This window comes from Arachis hypogaea, chromosome 13 (genome assembly GCF_003086295.3).
Source record: "Arachis hypogaea cultivar Tifrunner chromosome 13, arahy.Tifrunner.gnm2.J5K5, whole genome shotgun sequence".
In the NCBI taxonomy this organism is placed as follows: domain Eukaryota; kingdom Viridiplantae; phylum Streptophyta; class Magnoliopsida; order Fabales; family Fabaceae; genus Arachis; species Arachis hypogaea.
Genome location: NC_092048.1, coordinates 2446702 through 2465689, shown reverse-complemented (window position 1 = coordinate 2465689; position 18988 = coordinate 2446702). Strand labels below are relative to the sequence as shown.

Genomic DNA, 18988 nt, shown 5'->3' with positions numbered 1-18988 from the left:
ATGTTCAACCTCAAGTTGGTTTTTAATAGTGCAAATATAATTAAAACATAACCACACAATATTATTATTAGCCACTTACCCCTCCTCTTTGTCTCTAATTAGTTTTATAACTAGTGTGATTATTGGTACTAGATGCAGTTACGTTTAGCATAAGCAAGGGTGAGAAATGAATAATGAGGAAGGAGCATGCATGCCCCATCAAGTGGACCATAAGTCCTTAGTTTATGGGGTCCATGACCCAAACAATATGCCCTCATACACTGCTTTGTACCTCAAAAAGAGAAAGCATTCAATCAATAATAATAATAATAATGATAACACCTTGTGTGCTGCTCTTTCATCACCATCTTCTTCTCTCTCTGGATTATTTTTTATTTTCCCCTCTAATTAATTTAACGTACCACTCCTCTCTAACAAAAAATATTGTTAAGTAAGATGAAATTTCATTATTACTTAATTAATTCAGTCTTGCCAATAAAATTGTCTAGTACTCAATTTTATTTATGCGAAGAAGTCATGATGTTGGATCTATATATATATATGGTTTTGGTTGGAGAAACTACTTAAAATAGGGAGAAAGAGGGGGACTTGGATCTGTTGACCTAAGCTTTTAATTAATAATTCATGCATGGGCATGTCTTGTTCCAAATGCTTTTCTTTTATTTTTCTTTATCTTTTTCTCTACAACTGCAACCACATGATTTTTCTTTTTATGTATTAAAGAGTGTAACGAGAGCAGACCGGAAACCAATTAAAATAGTCACACCTCTTTAGAATGCATCACATTAAATATTGAGGAGTGTTAGGGGTCAATAAAGAAATAAAATGAGAATAGTAAATACCCTTGGAATGAAATTATTTATTAATTTATAATGAGTGAAATATGCTCCCATTACTAGCTATTATATGAGTTTGCATTGGGAGGAGGGGGGAGTTAGCAAATTTATTTTGTGGGACCAATATTCAGTATCACATATTCATGGCTTCCCTATTGCATTGTGTTGGTGGTTATTACAAGAAAGAGGTAAAGTTTTTTTAGCCACCAGAAAGAAAGAAAAGGGGATGACAAATCTATATACCCTATCACATTTTTAGCTTCAATTCAATGGTCCCATAATGAAATATCAACAAATTTGAGAGAGTTTTATCCACGGTTGATGACTTGAGGGGCCCCTAGTAATGGCAAATTTAGCATATCTAACTTCAATATCTCTTTTTTTCTAGTTTCTTCATTCTTCACCAAACAAGTATAGAAGTTTAGGCTTGAAGTGATGGTGTGAGCTAGACTCACACTTGGAAGCACAAAGAGTTTTAATCACATTTGGACGTACAAAGAGTGGTGTTATACTTATCCTCAAAACACTTGTTTTTTATTTATTTTATTTTATTCTGAATTTTGGTATTAATAAGAAACGTCCACAAATACCCAACAAACTAATAATTGTAGTTACGTACACAAGAAATACTTATAATAGTTGTCATTCAAAATTCCATATTGAAAAAAGAATAATGATATGGTATCATACAAACCTTCCGAAATATTTTTTTTAAATATTGAATGAAGTAAAGAGTATATATATTTAAGAGTCCGTGCTATACATTTAAATATTTTTATTAATTAAATTTAATTAAGTTGACCTAAATTTAATAAAATTGCTTTTAGACATGTGCATAAAATCAGACACATTTTTTTTTTTTTTGTAAAAAATAGCACTGAAATTTTATAATCATGACATAAAAATTTTTTAAATTTTGACACTAAATTTTTTTAAAAATAACACATAAAACAGTGTTATAGTTTTTTTTTTTATTTTTTTTTTGAAAGAAAAAGAAGACAATAACGACGTTAAAGAAGAATTGTGCAGAAAAAATAACATATAAAACAAAATATTGTAATTATTTTTTATTTTTTTAGAAGAAGAAGACAATAACAATGACTACCTTAAAAACTAATTGTTTAGAAGAAGAAGAATGAAAAAGAAAAAGAAGAAGTAGAATGCCAAAAAAGAACAAATGATAATGATGATCATGACGAGAACTATGACAGTAATAAAAGAGAAAGGAAAAAAAGAAGAAAAAAAAATTTACAAAAAAAATTATGCATATGTAAATTTGATTTTGTTGGATTTGGTTAAAAAAAAGAATTGATTGCCTAGTATTTTTAATATCTTAGAATTTTAATAAATAATGATTTTTCTACTTAATAATTAAAATTATGTTTACAGAAATGTCTCTTTAAATAATTAATTGTTTCTCATAAAAATAAGAAGGAAAGTAGATTGAGTAGTAAAAAGGTAAGAAATAAAAAGGATTTTTTTTTCTTTTTAATTGCGTTTTCCCTTTTAAGTTGTATTATTCCCTTTTTTTTTTTTTTCAAATCTTGGCCACTAACCAAAGCACCTAATCACTAATGATACTGGTGATTAAAGTTTCTCTTCAATTGCGGCTCTTAATACTGCAAAACCTAATGTAACACATATTAAAGCCAAAAGTAGAACATTTATATGGTATTACATATAGTGATAATTCAAAATATAAAAATGTAGTGTGTACAAAAAGAATTTATCGAATGAGTTACGATAAATTTATTTATATAGACTGTATTATTTTACATGTTTTTAATATGTATTTAATATATATTTTATATTATTTTAGTGACATATAAGATAACTAATGTAAATTGATTATATTATATGTGTATTAAAATTAATTATTAGTATAAAATATATATTAAAGGAAAAGTATATAGAACCAACTCTAAATCAGCTAAAAATAGAACAACTTAATTAATTTTAAATATAGTAATTAGTTTTATTTATTTATGATTTAAAATATTGGTTATTAAATATTTCACCACATTCAAATTAGGAAGAGATACGTTCAGTATCATTGCAACGTGAATAACGAAAACTGATTCAATTAACTTTTGTCTCTTTACCCTTTTTCCCTCTCCAAACACCTAAAACATCATAAATCAAAAAATAGATTCAGAACCATCCAATTTATAAAAAAAAGAAACATCCTAATGTCTAGCATAAACACCATTCACATAGAGATTTTGGATTCATCCAGAAGTATTTGGCTAATTTTTGGCTGATACTCTCTTCTTCCCTAACATTGTTATATATTAAAATATAAATATAAATTAATATGTTAATAATTAATTTTAATGAAAATTTTGATATACAAATAGTATTACAAGGAGGATCAAACTTTTTAGGCATCCCTTTTTGCTTTTGCTTCCCTTTCTTTTACATTTTTAAAATTGTAGTATTAACTGGCATAACACAACAATCTCCTAATCTTTTTCCCTTTCCATAAATAAATGAATAATAAGATGCAGAGTGATGGACACAAGGGAGAGAAAGAGATAGGAGAGAGAGAGTTTGTGTCATGTTAAATGGCATTAGACCTGTCAGGACCAAATAAAATAAAATAAAATAAAAAAAACCATTTCATAACCACCTTCTTCTAATTCACCTTCCTCTGAGTTCCCCCCAAGGCACTTAGAAAGAAAAAAAACGAGAAATGTACCTTTGATCTCACTTTCATGGTTCTTAGTGCTCATGATTCCTTCACAGAATCCAAAAAACAAGAAAGACCCATAATTTGCTTCACAAAAAAGTTCAGATCTTTGTGCCTTCCCACACAGTATGAGGGACATAGTATCTTGTTTCAGTGAAAACGCAGTGAATGTGTCTAATTACACTTCATGTTCTTCAAGCTACGCATCAATCAACAACCCTTGCATCATTAACCAAACAACACTTTCTTCTTCATCACCTTCAATCCAAAACTCAGTTTCCAGTGTCTACAAATTGGTCCTCTCCACCTTGAAGCAGCTCTTGTTCACTGTCACATGGTGCAGAAGCCACTCCAACCAAGGACTCACCATAAGCTTCGGTAATCATCTATTCATACACATACAAAATTGTTGTATTTATCTTTTTTTTTTTTTCATTTAGTAATTATATTTGTATTTGTGTAAGATAGGTAGTAATGAGGTTCATGACCCTTCATCAGCACCACCAACGTTTAGGCTCAACACAAATTCAAGGTTCTTTAGGAAGAAGAAAGGAAGCAAATTGATTGAGTTATGTGATGAATCATCATCGAAGATTGAAGTGTTTTGGGACCTGTCAAATGCAAGATATGAATCTGGGCCTGAACCAGTTGAAGGTTTCTATTTGGTGATCGTTGTTGACTCAGAAGTAGGCCTAGTCCTCGGCGGCGACGCGGCGGAGGAATTCACCTCAAAAAAGCTCAAATCGAACTCCATGGTAACGAAAACATCGCTGCTATCAAGGAGAGAGCATTGTTCAGGGACAACACAGTACACAACAAAGGCTCAATTCTGTGAAACTGGAACATTTCATGATGTGTTGATAAGGTGCACCATGGAGAATGAAGAAGGGGTGCACAGTAAGAATCACCACCACCACCATCCTCACCCTCACCCTGTTCTCTCTGTTTGCATTGATAAGAAGACAGTGATCCGCGTGAAGAGGCTTCAGTGGAATTTCAGAGGAAACCAAACAATTTTTGTTGATGGGTTGCTTGTGGATTTGCTTTGGGATGTTCATGATTGGTTCTTCAATCCGAATGCAAATGCAGGTTCTGGTTATGCAGTGTTTATGTTCAGAACAAGAAGTGGCTTAGATAGCAGGTTGTGGTTAGAAGAGAAGACACCACACAAAGATAAAGACAGAATTGAATTCTCCTTGTTGATCTATGCCTGTAAGACCTCATAAGCTAAGGCAAAAACACTAAATTATTTCTTCATCCTAATTAGAACTTTTTTTTTTGTTTCTTTTCATTTTTGTTAGTCGGATCCTATTATCAGAAATTCGACTAATGCAATTCAAAAATTGGAGTCACTTTTTAGTACAGGTTTTTAATTTGAAATCTCATCACTTGACTTACCCGGTGATGTTGGATTTTTTGTTTGTTTAACCTTGTTAATTTTTATCAAGTTCTTCTTAGTTCTTACTTCTTAGTGAGTTGTTTGAAAAGGAAAAAGAGGAACTTGCTTTAACTCTAGTTTTGCCTTTCAATCTTAAAAGGGTACACAGTCATTAATGTTTTCATGGGAAAGAGGAAGACAACAGTTTTAAGAGTTACAGAAAATTTAGTTAGTGTTTATGACAACAGAACTCAGAACAGTTGGCTATTATTCTGCAGTAAGTCTTCTGTTTGTCTATATTTGTTTTCCCTTCTGACATGTGAGATAATGATTCCCTTGAATGTTGCAAGATATTAGAGTTCTGTCATTGGAGAAAAATGTCCAAATTCTTAATATTATTTTACTTTTTTACCTCTGTTTTTAAGAAAAAGAGAATGCATAATGTAGCTTTATTTGGGGATCATGACATGATGAATATCTATGAAGATTTGTCAAAAAATTTAAAAACACCATGATGAACAATATCTTGACCATGTAGTTTGCAATTTTGTTTGTAACTATCTGTAATGTTCACCTTAAAAAGATAGAGTGATTTTTTTAATTTTTTTTCCTTTTTAAATAATTACTGTCCACTAAAGAAGCCAAGTACAAGACAGGTATAAATTATAGAAAAACTTTTAAGTGTACTGATATACTGGTGTTTCAGTAATTTTTAACCGTTGATTTTAATTATAAAAAATATAAATAATATATATGATTAAGATCAACGGTTAAAAATTAGTGAAACATTAGTGTAGCAGTATACTTGAAAACTTTCCGAAATTATAATGCATTGTCATTGGCTTGTGATATGAATATATAGTTGAAGTACCATAATCAAAGGCCATCCATAAGGTAAATTAGAGGGCCTTTACGCTTACCATGATATGATATGAATAAATTTAGAAGCAAAAACAATAAGCTAAGGTTTGGTCTTTTTGGGGGGTGTCATTTTCACATTGAGATCATTGAAACGAAACTCCAACAAATTAAAATAATAGTCTTGTCTTTAGTGGCGTGGTGGAACCTTTGATTACTTATGAATTATGATGGCCCTATTCCTTTGTCCTCAGATACCTTGACATGTGTTTATGACTCTCCGGTCCCTTCAATTCTCTTCTCAATCTCAATTATTACTACTCACTTTTTGTGCTGACATGGTAAAATACGGGTAAATTAACCATTATGCACGTTAAAATAAAACACTTAATTTAACTAAATTGGATTAATTTACTGATTAACTTACTAGTCCGCTTAATTATGTGTTGAGATTCGAATCCTGCTTTGTGCATGCAACAGTCTATTGCTAGCAACAAACTTTTAAACGGAATTTCAATCTACGACAGATTAATCCTTAATCTATCGAATTGGGAGATACCGTAAAAAACCAATGAAACACTTAGATGAGTGCATCTATAGTATTTCTCACCTAAGAGAATGCTTCCATTATGCTTTGTAATTACAAGTTAAGAACTATATATAGAATGCAAGTAATAATGAAAATGCCAGAAATTAAACAAGTCTTGCATCTTAGTGCATATATTTCTTTAGTATTTATGTTTTGGTTGGTGGATGTTTGTTTCCGTGAGTTGAGAAAATTTGTATATGTTCTTAAGAAGAGCGTGTACGCTAATTAAGTTGGGTGAATGATTTTGATAATTTTGATTGTATAGGTAAAGTAGTGAAGCATGCACATTGCATCATTATTAGTGTTTGCTATATTTTTCAAATGTTGATTTTTTAGCTACTCCACTAGACTTAGAAGAAAATCTATTTAAGTTAGGTTTGTTATCACCTTTAAGTTGAAAAGGATCCGCAATATTACTCAAATCACGTGGCTCTATGATTTACAATTAAAATAATTTCCTTTTCTTAGCCTGGGCCTAATTATGGATATAGTATCTCAATAAAAATAATGGAGGAAGTAAATCCAGCAAGTTTTGCGAGTTATTTGTTTCTAACTTGATTTGTTAGTAGTAATATTTTATTTTATAAGTTTAAAGTAATTTCGACCGAATTTTGTGCTTATTATAAGCAGTAGTTGAAGTAGTTGGTATTTGAATTTGAACTCGTATGACATGACAAAAATATGATAAAGTTTAACAGTGACGTGCATACAATCATTTGGATTGACTTGAATCATGTTTCACGTTGTCTTTTCTTATCAATTCGTCAAAATCATAGGTGCCAATTAATGTTGATTAACTATACTCAAGTCTTGCTTTAATTTTAAATTAGCGGAATGTATTTGTTAAATGATATATATGAAATCAATGAATGTTGAATTGTGGTCAACTGGGAAATGAATGTTGTATGATTGAAAACTTAAATTGACATTGTTTTTTAGAGCGATGGATTATGGAAATTATGGGAAGAAGAAGAAGAAGCATTTGTGAGAGAGTACGGAAGAGGATGAATGCGTGCGTCCAGCTCAAATTAGATGGCATGTGAAGGTGATGCGAGATTTTCAGTCTATTAATGATGCCAATAATAGAGCATGGAGTGTGTCTTAATTTTCACACTCTAGAGGAGATTCAAATTTTTGACATTTATTTAGGTTCATTTTTTTTTTGTTATCTACGGTATCCCCCAACTCGACAGATCAAGGACAAATCCGTAGAGTCTGCTGCTGGCCAATGGGTTGCTGCATGCACAAGGCGGGATTCAAACCCCCAACACTTGTTTAAGTGAACGAGTGAGCTAACCACTCGACCAACCCAAGTTGGTTAACCTAATTTCATTTTTATTGGCTAATATAATACACTCTTGCTTTTGCTTGGGCCAAATAGGGATATGAAAAAAGAGTGATGGGGGTAATGGATCAAAGCCCAAGCCCCAAGCAACTTATGATATGATATGAATGCTTTAATGCAAAATGTTGACCAAGGGATATTCAATGATGTTTCTCATGGTACGATGCACATTTCATTCAAAGTGCTGTTGAAGCACTTACAACTTACAAGGACCTTAAATGACCACCACATGCTTGTTGAAATGAATGAACATCTTTTTAAGCCAAACATGGTGGAAGCACCTTCAAGGCTTGGTCACTTTTTCCTTGCAAGATGCAACAACTCTATCAGAGATGCTGCGGCAGCAAGAGACACTGCTAATAAAGGATTACAAATAACAATTTGATCCCCTTTTTTCCCGGTACTTGTCATGTCCTTGCTGCATTTATGTAAAGGATAGGCTTACTTCAAAGATTACATGTTTCAATTAGATAATGGCATCATTTATGCCACGTATTATCGTCTAACTGAAAAAAGGATCAATGTGATGCATGATGAAGAGAGGAAGTGGCACTCGAGCTGTTATTATGGTTTTAAACTGCAGTTGCAGGTAATAGAAGCCCTCCTAGTCACCCTTAAATTCTGTTATGTACTAGTTACATTCAATAGATGAGATTAAAGTATCATATAGCAAATAATTATATAAGAACAGAGCACTCCAACCTAACTACCTAAGTACTCCCTACTCACTCCTTACATATAATCTTGGTTAGACATACCATAAGAAGAAAGCTACTAAACCAATGAGAGAAAGCTAACTAGCAAAGCCAAATAAACGGTACCAGTAAATGTTATGGATCCAACCTCGGATATGACCTTGTCTTCTGCAAAATCATATAGCACCAATAAATGAATCAAAATTAAGAATATTTGGACATGGGAAAGATCATTCAAGGTAGGACTTACTGCATTCTTTTGCATGGCATAAACAATTCAACCCGGCACCGCAGGTGTCATTAGGCTTTTGGCACCCCTTACAAATATCTGGCACATGAGTGTTGAAAGATATCCTTGCTCCAAACTTCAATTCTCCATGATCTTCACCATGTGAAGAACTTTTATGTGCCCAGGTATAATGGGAGCAGTTCAAATTTCGAGGATGAAAACCCAGACCCACTTTCTTAAGGTCTTCAATAACTAAGCATGAATAAGGACTTTTCTCATGCTCTTCAGCACCTCCACATTTATATATGTGTGTGCAGTTTTTCAAGAGTGGCAAAAAGGGGTATCTTGTGATTGAACAATTGAAGAGAATAAGTGAGTTAGGTTCTGGTGGAGAAGGTAAACCTGCTGTGACAGCCAGAGGAGAAAGGTATTGGAGAGAAGAAGTACAAGGTGAGTGAGAGATAGTTAGTAAGCTACCATTTAAATCAACTGAAGAAACTTGGAAAAGGCCAAGGGAAGTTTTGAAGTAGAGGTTCTGAGATCTGCACAAGATGATGCTACTTAACATTGAAGGACTGGGATTCAAGAAAGGTGTTTGAGCTCTTCTGATATTACCACAGTAGTAGTCTTTCTTATCATGGTTGGCTATAGAAGAACCTAACATGACACTGCATAATACTAGAAAACAACGAAGAAGGTGTAGTTCCTTGGATGCCTTCATGTTCATGTTCATGTAAAAATTGTTTTCTTGATTCTTATGAAATTATGTAGTGTTGAGTTCTTTCTAGATAGGTAGGCATAAAGTTTAGAACTAGAGAAGCTCTGATATCATGTTTTGGATTATAGTGTACAAAATTTCTTGTAAAATAATAAAAAAGCTACTTAATTTTCTTGGCCTTCACTAATCATGCTCTAATACCTAAAAGCATACTCAAAACACAATCTAATAATAATTTTTGTCTTCTTTTGCGGCAAATCAAAACACTGAACTCCCAATTTGCTACTTCCAAATTGCTTTCCAAGTGGCAGAATGGTTTGGTTTAATGGCTTTGCTTTTCCTTCTTTTGTTTGTACCAGAAATAAAGGTTACACTGCTTTGGTATATCTTTGGCCAACAAAGTTAAATTCTTTTTTCTTTGTTATTTGCCATTCCTTGACATGAAGTGGAACTTTTGAGGTCATATCCTTCATAAAGTAGTGTTAATTATTTCAAATCAGGTCATGCATGATTCAATTTCTTTAACCATTGATAATCATTTCTTGCCTTCCTAGTGTTGCTTTTATGTTTAGGCTTTTTTAGCCACCCCACAGTGAATGATTGTCCTGACCAAAATTTGTTATGGTATTCTCTTTTAATTTATCAGCAATGATTTAGATACTTAAATGGTTATATGATAATTGCAGTTCAATTAACACTATTTTGAATTGCAATCATTCAACATCTATGCAGAATGTCATTTTTTTAATAATTATCTAGTCAAGAACTGAAAAGTGGAAGATGCAATTTGAGGCCTCCTCTCTCTAGAAAAATAAAAAGAGAATTAGTTTGTGTGTCGATTGATTTACTTTTTACTAGTTTCTCTGTTACAATAATATGTTTGTGTGTGTGTGATTGATTTACTTTTTATTCATGGACAATGGAGGCCTAGAAAAAGTGCCGGAACAACATCAGAAGGTAGTGGAAATTGGAAGAGAATCATTGTTATTATCAAGTACTAACTCCTTCAAATTTACCATCAAGTTAAAACAGAAGGGAAATGAAAAAAGAGCTTATCATTAAGCATACACTTCCAAGGCTGAGACTCTAAAAACTGCTTGAAAAACCTTCATTCTTGAGGATCATATCATATGCTTATGCTTTGACAATGGTAGGTGGGAAATCCAGCACTAAAATATTCTCAACAGCAGGTGAGAATAATTTGGAAAACTCAACATGATTTGGGTGACTCTGAAATGCATCAAACTCCTCTTTCCCATTGAAAGTCATCAAGAAAGCATGAGTGAAGCCTTGTCTCAGAAAATCAGGTCCTCCGATATCTTTTCCCCTTTTAAGACAAACACAAAATTACATGAGAATTCTATGCTCTCTATGATACCGAAAGGATTATACATAGGCATCATAAAAATCTTCAGAAAAAGTAAAAACCATACCATTGGAAGGACTTAACATGCTCAATCCCTGAGACCATTTTCACCAACCCTTCAGTGAGTTCTTCAACTGCTACACCATCCTTGAACTTCACAACAACATAGTGATTGAATCCCCCCATCATGTCTCTGCAACACCACACCTATGAAGCAAAACCAGTCACAAGTAGCCAAATATATAGATATGCAAAAAAAGGATTATTTCTTTTGGTACCTTTGTCCTTTTTCTATATTCAAATCCAGTGATGTAATAACTAGTTTTATAAGTCTTGATATAAAATATCAAAGTTAGTTAATAAGATATGCAGCTAATATTTTATCACAATTTGGTCGTCAACCATCACAGTTCCAAATTTTTGTCCAGTGTCAGATTCTAGTGACTCATTTCACCATTTTTTTTGTATCAATCAGTGAACATAAAATCTTTTAGGAGACAACATCTCCTACTGAATTCATATATGTCTATAGACCCACCATTTGAGCAACTTCTTCTGCCAATCACACAGTAAAATTTGTCATGCTTCAATCCTTTGCACATGAATATGGCAGTGACCCTTCCATGTCTTTTTCCCATCTATCAAGTTTCCAGACATACACAGAACATTATGATAATATAAGGCCAAAGCCTATTGCTTCATATATTAGCTTTCTTCTCTATTTGCTTGCATGAGGAAATTATTGGACTTGTAATATATATTTATCATGACATGAGAAACGGGGAATCGAAAAAAAAAAAGATTATATTAATTAAAATGTGCATTTTTCTTATTTATTATACAATGAGATGACATAAGCATAATGTCATGGAAATAATAATTTGAGTTCTCCATCCATCACATGATGTAACGTATTTAACTACTTATATTATTTAACGAAGTATAGAAGTATTTAAAAACATAAAAACTTGGCCTCACCAGCTACAACCTATAAGGGTCTTTGTCAGGTGAATAAGTTAAACTATAATGATGTCTGAGTTATCTTCATATATTATACAATACTGTAATGATTGAGAATTTTCAAAAACTAAAAGTCAAAATAAAAAGATAGTGCATGATGTAAATATATAAATTAAAAGAGTTAATTACTTTAAGCTTTAAAACAGCTTTACTTAGACATCAGTTCAAAAAGAAAAAGAAGAAATGAAATATAGCTTTAGAGTTTAGACAACTTTCATTTTTAACCAACAAAGCAGCATGGTAACAAAAGTAAATTAAAGGAGTATACAAAGCTTGAAGCCTTCAACCAACCATGTATTAATGATCAACCATTTTTTATTTCTCATAATTTTCTTCAGAAAAGTTGCCTAGCTACTAAGTAATTAAAGTCCCGTTTCCAATATCAGTATTGAATAACTAATGATTGTTTTAAGATAATGAAACTGGTAATAATAATATGTCTTAATCAGTAACTATATGTGATGTATAATATATATTGAGCAAAAAGACATTTATGACCATGCATTATTTGTGCTGACTGTTGACGGAGCTAGATAGCTAGGCTAACGCCTAAAGACAACGAAAACAAAACTAGTCTTATAGAATTAAAGGGGAATGCATCCTTTCAATTTTTTTTAACAATTGAGGGAGTAAAGTGTGATCTTCTACCATTAATTTTATAAGTGGGACAAAAAATAAATATAAGAAAAAAAATAATGAAGGATTAGAAATTACATTTTACACTCTCAATTTTTTTTTTAATAATTGAGAGAATCTATTCTCGAATTAAAGTAATTAAATTAACCTTAGAGTGTACAGAGTAACCAACCCTAAGCAAACAAGCAATAGCCAATGGCCCCCTTTAGGTTCATTTCCAACAACACTATATATAATGAGTTTAGATATTATAGTTTTACTAAATTTGTAATTAGATTTTTATTATTTTTAATTAAATTTTTATATTGTTTTTAATTTTGTAATTAATTTTTTTATATAAAAAACGTTAATTTATTTCTTCTAAAAAAATATAATAAAAGATTTCATTCGAATTTTAATTGTGAATATCTTTAATTAATGGATTAATATTCAGTTAACTCTAATATTTTTTATATTAAAAATAATTTAATTATAAAATTAAAAATAATATAAAAATTTAACTAAAAAAAATGTTGTAAAAATTTAATTATAATTTAATAAAAATATAAAGAGTAACATAGTAATTAAAGTTATATAATGCATATGGCATGTGATGTGCCTACTAGAAATTTAAAATCCCCAAATATATCAGCAATAAGAATAATAATTGATGTAGCAAATGGTAAGCAATTTAGTATGTCCAGAGATTGAAGTGTATTTGAGAAGAAGCAGTGTGATGTTCATGTTGATGATCCCAATCCATTGCCCTAATCATAGATGGAGGGGTTATAAGCAAACCCTCAGCCATGCTATCCAAAAAAACTGGCATATTATACAATGCCTCCTCATCAAAGAACATTCTTCTTCTTGACACGTCATCATCAAATTCATGTGCATTGATCTTCAAACAAGATGAATAATCCACAATATTTGAAACTGCTTCTCTAATATGTGAAGGTGAAGATGAAGTTGGAAGAGGAAGAACAAAGGGTAGGTGAGTCAGGGAAATTGAAGATTGCGGGATCGGATATATTTAGTGCATGGTATATATATATATGTATGCACTATATATTAAAGATTGTTTGGATATTTATGTATGTATGTATGTATGTGGAAAAATATGACAATTAACGCGTAGAAGCATATAGTAAATGTATACACAACATATAAGGCACGTTCCACACACACATAAAAGTGATAAAACGGAAGCTAACCTATTTTGGTCATGTGTCTTAATTCATGGAGCTGGAGATAAATTAAACCCGCACGTCACAGCAAAACACAACTTATATTTAATTATACCCAAACTCTATTGATTTACTCGTAAACATATCCTGTACAAAATCAGTATAAATAAAAAATTAGCTACTAATTGATTATTTGTATAAAATATATAAAATAATACATGCAAAAATATCACAGAACTTACTGTTCAAATCCGTACTTTTACAAAAATGATTTTTTAAATTCAACTCGACTTCGAAAATCATATCACAAGTTTTTCGAATTGTATATAAATTAATTTTAGAATAGCTTAAGAAAAGTTCAGCACTTCTTCTAGAATGTATGTCACCTTTTTAAAATGGTTAAATCTGTCTATGACTACACCTTTTGTTCCTCTGCCTATCATTAGATTAGTTACTTAGTATGTCATGAATTAATCAAATTTAAACAGGTGTGTCGTAGCATTCTCCCTTTTCACATATCTACATAGAAATATCTCATTTTCTTCGTAAACTCAGAAATATTTAATGAACTAAAGTACCTTCATTAAACACGTGCGATAGAGGAGAGAGGAGAGAGGGAAGGAGAAAAATGGTTTATGAGAGAAAGTGAAATGTATAAAATAAATAAATGGACAAAAAGAAAGAGATAAAGTATTTTATCACCTAATTTAAAAAATGGAAGGGACCAGAGAAGTGAGAGGTCGGTCATTCACATTGCAACAAACAAAATAATTAAGGAGTCCCCTCGTGCCTCATCCAACCACACATCACACGTAATATATACCAAACTTTTGCTTTTAATTATTTTTCACGAGTATTGTTAACTTGTAAGTAGATTAGAAACAACATGGAAAATCATAATAATTCGAGTTCACAAGAAGGTGTTGAAAGACTGGTACAGTGGTACCCTCAGTAATCAATATTTCGAACATACACGTGCTGCGTATCATTTTGTTTATGAAAACAATGAAGGATATAAGTAAACAAGAACCACACATCTCAATATCTCATTCCTAGGTGATTATGAACGAAATCAATGAGAGACGTGTGTATTTTCTTTTGGATTTTTGTGATGGTCTTGACAAATGAAACAAAAAGAAACATACTGAAATGCTATTAGTCATTCAGTGGTAATATTACTGTGAAATATGTTTCATAACTGGAGCAGGTTGCAAATTACAATACATAAAACTATTTGCATTCATAGTAATCAAACGTTTTGTCTAAGGTACCAAGACTTTGTGCCTTGCTCTTGAGACTAGAAATACGTTTCCTGTGGCCACGACCCTTTTTGTGTTGTTCCCATTCATGTAATCCTCTTAGCACCCTGTCTCCACAGGCCTGCCAAAAAGCAAGTACATCATCAAGAAGCAAACTTTTATGAACCACAAAAATTAGATATTGCAAGCAGCACCTGCAAGTGCTTCAAAAGTGGCACATTGCACGTCACTAGTTACATGTTTAACTTATACTGCAATACTTTCGGCATCCAAACATGGATTTTCTGGTAGCTTAATAGTTTAAAACGAACTGTTTCCCCAAAAAGCTTTTCTGTAAGTAAATGTTTGAAATTTGTGGTATACACCAAGAATACAAAAGCAACATAAAACTGAAATATAAAAAGTAAGCAAACAATGCAGTTTTCAAGAAATTAAAATTAAAACTTGCTAGCCGGATTCTAAAAAGCATAACAGACCTTGCATATGTATCGAGTCCAGAGGTCCCTTTGATTAATTTTCACGTTGGTGTCATTTGACATGCCACAAGTAGATGACAAGCTTCCATTCTCACACAAGAAGGAACTAACTACCTTTGTAGCTGACTCAACCACTTGGTCAGTCCATACATCCTCTGATTTGCCTAAACAAAAAGTGACCTAATCAATACTTTAAAATGTTATTTTATGGCAATAAACAAAGAAAAGATAGAGGGAATATTATTAACGCAGCATACTTGATATTGACTCTGTGGAATCAACAAAATGTATGTTCCAACCAAATAGTGTTTGCAGTCTATTGAGCATCCTCTTCTGCAATGATCATAGCTGCTTTATCAATCTCAGGCTTCAAAATTCAATTTTCTTTTAATTCCAGTCATATCAATGTAGAAAGGCAAAGACAAATGTCACATACGAAACATTTGAAATTTGATCCATTATATCAATTTATCTTGAATGAACATTGTTTCTGGCCACAATATGCATTAAATTTAGATGGAACCAAGTACCGACAAGAAAGAAAAATCAACAGCAGCTTTACTAGGCCTATATATATATATTCCTGTCAAGAATGCTTGTTTAAGTAAGTCACAGAAAAAATAATAATATATATTTACCTGTCGTCGAACAAGTCTCCGGGTATTAACCTTCACTTTTTCTATTGCTTCTTCTAAAAGAATTATGGTATTAGTATCAGAGGAAGATTTCAACCACCCCATCAGGTTACCATCAAACAATTTCAAACCCTTTTCTATTCTGGAACCGTTTAACAGTTCCTTCTCTCTTTTATAGATGTCTTCAACAAGGCAACTTCTAAGAAGTGGCTCAAATTCTCGGACACCAATGGCTTGCCGCAATCCTCTAGTATAATCTGCATTCACGTTGTAAACATCATAGACTTCATTGAGTAATCCAGCATCCATCATACAGTCTACCCTCTGCTCAACATATTTGTCCAGCACAGGGAGAGATGCATCCACACATATAAAACAGCAATCATATTTTAAGTTATCAACTTGACCCCACTTCTGCCCTGCCACAAGCAATACTGATATTATTTACAAGAAAACAATGAAAGAATAAAAATATGTATTGCAACAAAAACCATCACCAATTAAGTGTCCTTTTTCCACTTCATGTCTAACACCAACTGACCAGTAGAAATAGAACAAAAAGGTATGATATGAGAAATGGGTGACTATGGAATTGTTGGGTAATCAACCAAGATGACTATAAATCGAGAAACGGCATTATATGTCATAATAATATAGACGAAGTAAGGGATATGTCATATATGAATTGCAATCAACCAATGAGTGTCAAAGAAGATGACAAACCTCTGCTGCTTTTCCTTGGAATACTTTGCTAGGAACAACACCAGTACGTGAATACAAATTAATATATTGATTGATCTGAAATCACCAAATAAACATAGTGTAGCAGTGTTATGAGCAGTGAGGCAATCCATAAGAATTTATGAAGTTAAAAAATGTACTGAACAGGAATTTTCAAGGATTGCGTACAAAACATAAAAAACCATGGAAAAGTTGAATGTGTAACTGCACTGTAAAAATAAACTGGCCCATATACACTGATATTACAATCCAACCTTTCTATGGTTATTTGGATGGATTCTATTTGCAGCAACTGGATCGATCTCTTTAAGCAGGTCATAACCATTACTTGAATTGTCATTATCGGCGGGGAAACTCATATCAGACCGTGTGGCACCTGAAAAATTACAGATATAGTATCCTAAGAAAATATGGAACTGAATGGGAAAAGAAAAAAGAAAATATTTTAGGACACTGAATATCAAAATACCAGATGGATCACCATAACAGCCTTCGTTCATATAATCTGCCAAATCGTCTAGGAGAAATGGACTCACAAGAGCCTGAAGAAGATAACAGACAAGAGTGTAAAAATATGATACAAAATGTGGAACTCGCTAACTTGAATACACAAGCATTAGTGGAATATAATTTATTTTTCCTACTCAACTCTAATTGATAATTTCAAACTTACTATCTTGCCAGAGCAATGAGCTGGTAAATTTAGACCACAATGGTCGCATACTTAGATAATCACACATAAAATATGCAATATGCACAACATGACACATAAAGATACAAATACAATCATGTAACTCAATTCAATAACTATAAGATTTTTTTTTTTTTTTTTGAATGCCAAACCTGGATATAGTAATTTGTACCCCCAACTATAACAGGCAAGTGATTGCGAGCTAGTATTTCATCTATGATCTGAAAATTAATTAAAAAATGCATGAATATTCATTCTTAACTTCAGAGTCAGCTTAGAAACAGTTACAAACAACAGCGAAAACTTACCGGAATAGCAGAATCCCTAAACACTTTAGCTGTAAATTCAACGTTTGGGTTTACGGTACCTAAGAGATGGTGCGGCACCCCTAAAACAAAACAGAAAAGAGAAGGAAGTTTCAGGAGAGAGAGAGAGAGAGAGAGAGAGAGAGAGAGAGAGTATGGGAGGACCTTTGTGTTGGGAGAGAGGGAGTTTGTTGGTGAGGACGTCGAGACCACAGTAGACTTGCATGGAGTCGGCGTTGATGACTTCAATGGGAAAGTGTGAGGCCAGATCGACGGCGAGCTTGGACTTGCCGGAGGCGGTGGGGCCCGTAATAACAACCACCTTGGGCTTCTTTGTTCCGCCATCGATAGGGTTTGAAGTTTCACTGTCTCTGTTATTCATCGATCGTAATTCGTAACCTCACAAGTAACAACCCTTTCGCCCCTCAAACTTCAAACTTCGTGGCTCACCACTTGCTTCATTCATTCTTTGAACTCAAGTTTCAAGCACCTCCTATGTTTACTACTTTACTTTTTTTTTTTACTTTGCTTCCGAGTTTATTTTAACACGTCAAACAAAAAAGCCCAAAATGTTGAAGCCCAATAAACTCGTAAACTTTACCCAATATATGTACCAACTCAATTGAATTGGGCTTATGTATAAATCAGTGGCACTTAATCTAACCCCTTTTTGTTTTTAAGATTAGTTAAGATAACAGATTTTTTAATAAGTCGGGTTGGTGTAGTAGTTAATTCAAAAGTCTACTTAAACAAGTGTCCAGGTCTAAAAAAAAAAAAACAAGTGTCCGAGAGTTTTAATGTGCAACTTAGGGCTTGTTTGGATGAGCTTCTAAAAAAATATCTTTTTTCGAGTTATCTTTTTTAAAAGATTTTATGAAAAAGTAAAAGTAATTTTATGTTTGGGTATCTCATGCAAAAAGGTCTTTTTATCTATCAATTATGTTTGGATATAACAATATAAAAGTACTTTTTGTTTATTTATTACATGAAAAATATATTTTTTAAGGAAAAAATATCTTTTAAAAAAAGATGTAAATTACAGCTTCTCAAAAAAGATGTTTTTCTGATTTTTCTAGTGCTTTTACTTTTACTACTCGAAATTTGCCAAACACGCTAAAAAATAAAAAAAAATATTTTTTCATTGAAAAAATTTTTTTTTATCAAAATAATAGCACCCAAACAAGCACTTAGTATAAGATATACTCTTATCTAACCAGAAAAGCATAGCAGAATGTCCTAAAACTAAAGGGAAAGTCTAGGGACCAGCAGTTTTGTTGAATTTTGGCCAATATGTAACCAGCACAGAAAGGTGAGTCATTGGATGAAATCTCACACCATTAAATTATCATTGATAGC

General features: G+C 32.3%; 2 protein-coding genes and 1 non-coding gene across 4 annotated transcripts; 1 reads left to right on the top strand and 2 right to left on the bottom strand.

The window, feature by feature from the left end:
• Nucleotides 1-3172: 3172 nt before the first annotated feature.
• LOC112736400 (uncharacterized) lies at nucleotides 3173-4989 on the top strand. The gene is made up of 2 exons (XM_025785837.3): nucleotides 3173-3903; nucleotides 3994-4989. The coding sequence occupies exons 1-2, from the start codon at nucleotides 3654-3656 to the stop codon at nucleotides 4749-4751; spliced, it is 1008 nt and encodes a 335-aa protein (XP_025641622.1). The 5' UTR covers nucleotides 3173-3653; the 3' UTR covers nucleotides 4752-4989.
• A 5656-nt stretch (nucleotides 4990-10645) lies between these two features.
• Nucleotides 10646-11378, bottom strand: LOC112736399 (uncharacterized). The gene is made up of 3 exons (XR_011869286.1): nucleotides 11242-11378; nucleotides 10771-10910; nucleotides 10646-10664 (listed from the first exon to the last, which is right to left on the bottom strand). It is a non-coding gene; the product is annotated as an uncharacterized protein (transcript).
• A 3289-nt stretch (nucleotides 11379-14667) lies between these two features.
• On the bottom strand, nucleotides 14668-18109 carry LOC112736396 (tRNA dimethylallyltransferase 2). Of its 2 annotated transcripts, none has more exons than XR_003168753.3 (10): nucleotides 17798-18109; nucleotides 17636-17715; nucleotides 17480-17548; nucleotides 17106-17178; nucleotides 16891-17012; nucleotides 16619-16693; nucleotides 15899-16309; nucleotides 15518-15593; nucleotides 15261-15440; nucleotides 14668-14905 (listed from the first exon to the last, which is right to left on the bottom strand). XR_003168753.3 is itself a non-coding variant. In XM_025785834.2 (10 exons), exons 1-10 carry the CDS (start codon nucleotides 18012-18014, stop codon nucleotides 14756-14758), a joined length of 1437 nt encoding a protein of 478 aa, XP_025641619.1. In that variant the 5' UTR covers nucleotides 18015-18109; the 3' UTR covers nucleotides 14668-14755. The 2 variants fall into 2 exon arrangements, 1 of the variants encoding a protein (XP_025641619.1); XM_025785834.2 differs by having other exon boundaries at nucleotides 15261-15424.
• Nucleotides 18110-18988: the final 879 nt, after the last annotated feature.